The following is a 5,695-nucleotide window of genomic DNA, read 5'->3' on the forward strand; positions in this document are numbered from 1 at the left end:
GAGTGTCTTCAACTGCTGTTGCCTTTATGTCTTTTTTTTTTCTAAGAAAACTGAAAGCAGATTTCCAAGAAAATCATATTGTGCTCCAAAATACAACTTTATAAAGGGAGCTTTTTAGGGCATTAGCTACAGAGACAGACCAAGGCCTCCAGACTAATAAAGGCCTGGCAATAATATGTCTTCTATCACCAAAGCTTCACAAAAGACCTAATTCTGCAAGATACAAACTCTCAATTATTTTAATGTGATCTTCTGTGGCATTTAGCAGACTTAGCAAAGACCAGAAACCGCAGCTTGCTATATTCCCATTCAAACATAAGTGTCATTCACTGAGTGTTTCCCCACTGGGAAAAAAATAGTCAGCTTTTGAGTACACATTGTACCAATATGTATGCATAATATGCATATACAAATACATGGTACATACTATTGTCCTCTCTGGAGAACAGCTTTAAGGATGGCAAGGTGGCCCTAAGACTCTTAGTGTCACTCAGCTTGCAGTGGTTATGCAGGAATAAGCTCCAAAAAGGAGCAAGGTCATGGACTACACTGGAAAATGCCCAGGTCTGACTCTAAGCATTTCTCTGAAAGGAAGTTTGGTCTGGGTCTGATCTGACAAGACTCTGGACCATGTTTGCAGATTGCACTACTCCCTCCCCAGGTACCAGCCTCGTATTTAACCCCCCGAAGCCGCTCAGATGCTCTGGCGGAGATAAGTGTAATTTGTGATGATGTCTAGGCTACACCACAAGATAATGCTTCTTCTGGTGTGTTATTCAAAATACCTGCCAGGAGACTAGCTTCAGCTGCTTAAATATACATCTGCAGTGCATTTGTGGCTAAAGCTGTACTCAGAGTAGCAGAACTAAACTGAACTGCCACCCTCAGGAAACCTTTATTAGAACAATTTCACATTAAGCAGTTTATGTAACTAGATCTTAAATACACCAGCTTTCTAGAAACAGTCAAGCTTTTATCCTTAACTAACACAGTCAGTTGTTTGGGTCTTTTTTAAAGGAATACCTGGAAATATTGGCCATCCAGATTCCTTGAAAACATTGCACTGGAGCAACTCTTCAACCTGCTATTGATTTTCTTTGAGAATGCCATTTCAGATCAAAACGCTGAAGATATCTTGCCTTGCAAATCAAATCCTTTGGAGACCGAAATTGGTATGGGTGCTGGACCTTTGAGCAAAGGCAGACCGTTGTTTTTTAGCATCATCTGTATCATCAACAGTCTTGACTTGGATCCTGCCTGCATGTACTGGAGAGCACTAAGCAGTTCTTTTGTCTTTGTCTTTTTTTCTGATACATGACAAATGCACCAAAGGGGACAGCTTGGGTCCTTTTGGTTAATGGACAATTTCCAAAGTAAAATTTGACTGGTCTGTAGGGAACCAGAAAAAAAACCAACAGAGTATTTTGGCATATATCACCATCTTTTGGGTTGCACAACAAAGTATGTCATACTGACTTTTGTCCTGAAAGGTATTCAGGCTTAAATATGTCACTGGGTCACCAAACTCACATTCTTCAACCTTGCCAGATCACCTGTTCCAAACAGCTGTCAGAGCACTGAAACATGTTTTTTGGTCTAGGGCGTTCATTTTCCTTCAAATTGTTTTGTTTATATTTAGTTCTGCCTTTTGTGGCTGGCTTTAGAATGAATTGCTTTCTTACGCATCAGAAAAAAAAGATCCATTACAGACCAAATGTCCCATATTTGCTTGAGAAGGACATGAACAAGAACATGAATTTTGCCAAATTATTGACTTTGCCAGCTTCCAAAAGAAATTCATGTTGGGCTTTTTTGCTTTTTTTAAGTCCTTGAAACCATGATTCCCATCATACAATTACCAGACAGAGGACTTTCAGGCAATACTGAACATGAATTATGCTGCAGGGTGTAGACCAAAGCTTTAGGACTGTTCTTTTACACTAGCTGGAGGTAATACAAAAATGCCATCAATGGTTAGTGTTTTGATATGGACCCATCAGGCCAGTCCTGTGGCATTCATTGGTTCATGCTACGTCATCTTAGTGAAAGCTCCGCAACTGTTTAAACATGCTTAATAGTCACTTTGTGCTGCTGGAGTAAAAGAGAATCTCAGCCCATTTCTGAAACATCCAGCTATTTTTAAATAAAACTGCTAAGTATCAGTGGCAATGTAATCGGTTTTCAGCATGTAAGAACTTCCTGCTTCTCTTACTGTTGTTCTTTCATTCAAGTGTTTTTTGTGACAAAGAAACTAAGTAAAGCTAACCAACTTTACACATATATGAATGGCAAAAGTGACATTTCTGCCACTGAGAGAAATCCCTTGAAGCGGAAAGAACACCTCCAGCAAAGCTTTGGAAGGGAGACAACAAATGAGCAAAACACAACACGCATTTTCAAAATTCATTCCGTGAAAGACGCATGGAAAAGATAGTATCGCATACATTTCAACCCTTCCTTTGCTCAAGTTCCCAGCAAACTCCTGTGCTCACAAGAGAAACAGCTGTTAAGATGCTACCACCCCTCACCAGAGGTTACACCGACCTGCACCTCAGCGCCTTCACAGCTTAGTCAAAACCGCTTTGAAAAGCACATTTTATCTCATCTCCAGTCACTGGATTTTGCATGGAAACAGCTGAGGTGAGCTGAGTGCACACACTCCACTCCATTGGTCTCTAACAGTCCCCACTGAAGGCATACAACGGCACCATTTTAAATTGTACCAGCTAGATTTGCCTGGAACTCATCTAACCTCTTGTCAAGGTTCCACCATGCTCTCAGATCTTACATAGGTGGAGACCGAATTAGCTAAGCTACTCTTTCACTAATTTCCCAGCATCATCATAGCCGCCCTACTGACAACTCTCTTATGCTGTTGACAAAAATCTCTGTATCTTCCTTCTTCCCACTGGTCAGGAGAATGACTTGCTATTTTGGAACCACTGGTGCTCCCGGCAGACCTACAAACTTCCTTCAGGCAGGCCCGTGGCTGGTAAGGTCATGAAGCCGTCACAGGGGGCTGCTGATTGTCCTACTGTTCACAAAAATTGTTAATGCCTTCCCCTTAGTTAGCCTCTCTATTATTATGTCAAGTCCTCCAGGAACTACATCTTGTGTCCAGGCCCTTTGCTGTTGTAATTATTTCCTTCACAGAGGTGTGGTCCCACACATGTGAAGCAATGTTAATATTTGATTTTCTCTGAAAAAAATAATAATTTAGAAATAAAGTCATCAGTGCTTGTATATAACCTGAAGAAGACTACACAATTCTGGGGCCAGCAGACACATTAAGCGCTGCACTGAGGTCAAGTTCTTGGATACACATCCTTGTTCATGTTGTTCCTCTTCTGCTCTCAGAGGGAAAACGAATCTCAACTCCCCTGGGCAGTACACAGTCACACTCTCCTCTGTTTGTAACAGATTTGTTTTCGTGCCAAGTTGCTCTGTCTCTTGCTACACAAGAATACATTTATTAGCATTGTTAAGAGGAGAAATCCAAAATGAGAGAGACATAAAGGTCTCTTCATAGTCCCATCTCAGCTGCAACCCAGCACCGAGCCTTAAATTCACTGGTACCTAAATTTTCCAAGATAGAGGCTGCTTCAGTGCTGAAAGAGCCGTTGTGAACAGCTACAGAGAACTGTATCCTGGCTGGGGCAGGCTGGTGGTCTCCCATACCAAAACTGGCATCTCAGACAATCGCAAAGCGCTCGGTATCTGTCGGCATACTCGGGCTATCCTGCGAACCCAGACAATGACTCAGGCTGCCAACAAAATAAGAGGCAGAGTTAAAAACAACTGCGGCTATCTGGTAACGCAGAACTGCCTGGTCTCACCCCTAATGCCCAAGGCCTGGGTCTCGGTCCGCCTTCTTTCCACCTGTGGGGCGCAGGGGTGCAGGCACTTGTCGGCTCAGATCTGGAAGCAGAATAGCTGCATTTGAGCGATAGGGCACTGGAGCCAGTAAAGCTGTGGTGAGCTCCTGCTCTGCTTCTCTGCTCCAGCTGGCTTGGACCCAGACAGCTCAAGTTTCTCTGCGTATCACTTCCCTGCTCTCCAGATTCTGGGGCCAGCACAGGCAGAGGCAGCCCAGATCTGCTTGCACACAGGATTTAAGTTGTTTTCCTGTTGCACAAGGCAGAGCAAACAAAGATGAAAGGGGCAACAGCTGGAATTACACAGCTTTGTAGAGATTCCATAACCCTGCCTGCATGTCCTGTATCTGGAAATAAGACGACACTTTTCAAGCATTTTGTACTTGTAAAAGGCAGCTAAGTAAAAGGAAATTCACCCATCCTGCAACTTTAAGAGCCGCAGCCACAGCCCGGAAGCACAGAGCAGTAAGCAGTTTGCCTACCCACTGCTGCTTTCCCCATGCAGCAACTCTTTCTTCCTACCTAGAGGAAGCTAAAAAGAATTAGCACTAAGCTGGAACACAATCAAAAGGACTTTTTTTTTTTTCCCTCCCCTCCTACTTTCTGCCTGGAGTGATTTAGAGAGAGTATATATTTCTGTGAGGAAAATAATCACAACCTGAAGCTGCTGTACCATCTTCTGGTTAACACTGCATGAAAGCATTCAAGGGAGCTCCTCACCCACTTCCTTCAAAAATCTAGAGGACAAAAAAACGCCAGAGATGAATGCATTACATCTATCATTCATGGCTTTTTGTGCGCAATCTGGTCGCTCCAAAGGACAGTCATTCTTCAATTGAATCATGCTGCAAAATTATTTCTATCTCACTGTCATGCTTTCTGAACAGTTACTTAACTATGTTCCTTACAGGAATTTGGGTTGCTTTCATTTCAGATTGCAAATAAAAGAGAAGCAACAGCAATAAGAGTTGCATAAATTTAAGTATGTGCTTTTATTTTATACTTTCATGGCACATTTTGATTTGTAAACATTAAATTACCAGTCCCCTTCTGCTTCTTCATATGTTAAAAATAACCACCAGACATTTGAGAGCATTACCTGAGATTAAAAAAACAAAAAAACAAAGGAAGATTGAGATCTGGCATCTTTTACCTTACTCATGTACAGTACCATTTTAGGAAGAATTACAAAAGGGAATGTTTTCCAAAATAGGACAGTTTCCTTTTGACTGTAAAGATATAGAAAACACGTAAAAACATCTTAGCATGATTGGCCTTATTCAGAGGATGTTGCAAGTCACTGCCTCAAACAATTCTATTAATGCATAGCTGAAAGACTGCATCAGTCCTGCAGTAGCATGATATCAACGTTGTCATGAACGCCTTGTAAAAGTAGCTCCCCTTGATAAGTGACAATCTTCCGTCGTTTCGCAGCCTTAAGAGTTCCCACTAGGGCTTCAAAGAGGTTGGCACACTTTTCATCAGCAAAGAGCACACCAAATTTCACGCTCACTTGTCCGTCAGCATCTAAATCAAAGATATAACATGAAAACACATGCAGATTTTCTTTCAGTTAGGAGATTACTGAGGAAACAAAGTGACACGCAGTCAGAATGCTGAAGGTAAATCACACAGTGTTTTCCAATTTATTGGGGAACATACTATGAATGCTGATGATAAATAGTAGGCAAAATTCCTGCCTGGTATGACTTCCCCTTTTTATTAGAGACTCATATCAAGGACCACATTATCTCCTATGTTTATTTTTACTGATGACTTTCTGAAACCTATTACCAGCACAGTCTGCTGAACAGCTTTCA

General features: G+C 41.8%; 1 protein-coding gene across 1 annotated transcript in view; it reads right to left on the bottom strand.

The window, feature by feature from the left end:
- Nucleotides 1–4,871: 4,871 nt before the first annotated feature.
- Nucleotides 4,872–5,695, bottom strand: part of ABRACL (ABRA C-terminal like) — a 4,015-nt gene continuing 3,191 nt past the window's right edge. The window contains exon 3 of the mRNA XM_009644317.2: nucleotides 4,872–5,402. Coding sequence (XP_009642612.1) covers nucleotides 5,218–5,402 — 185 coding nt within the window. The 3' untranslated portion in view covers nucleotides 4,872–5,217. The remainder of the gene's footprint in view (nucleotides 5,403–5,695) is intronic.

This window comes from Egretta garzetta, unplaced genomic scaffold (genome assembly GCF_000687185.1).
Source record: "Egretta garzetta isolate BGI_Z169 unplaced genomic scaffold, ASM68718v1 scaffold397, whole genome shotgun sequence".
Classification (NCBI taxonomy): domain Eukaryota; kingdom Metazoa; phylum Chordata; class Aves; order Pelecaniformes; family Ardeidae; genus Egretta; species Egretta garzetta.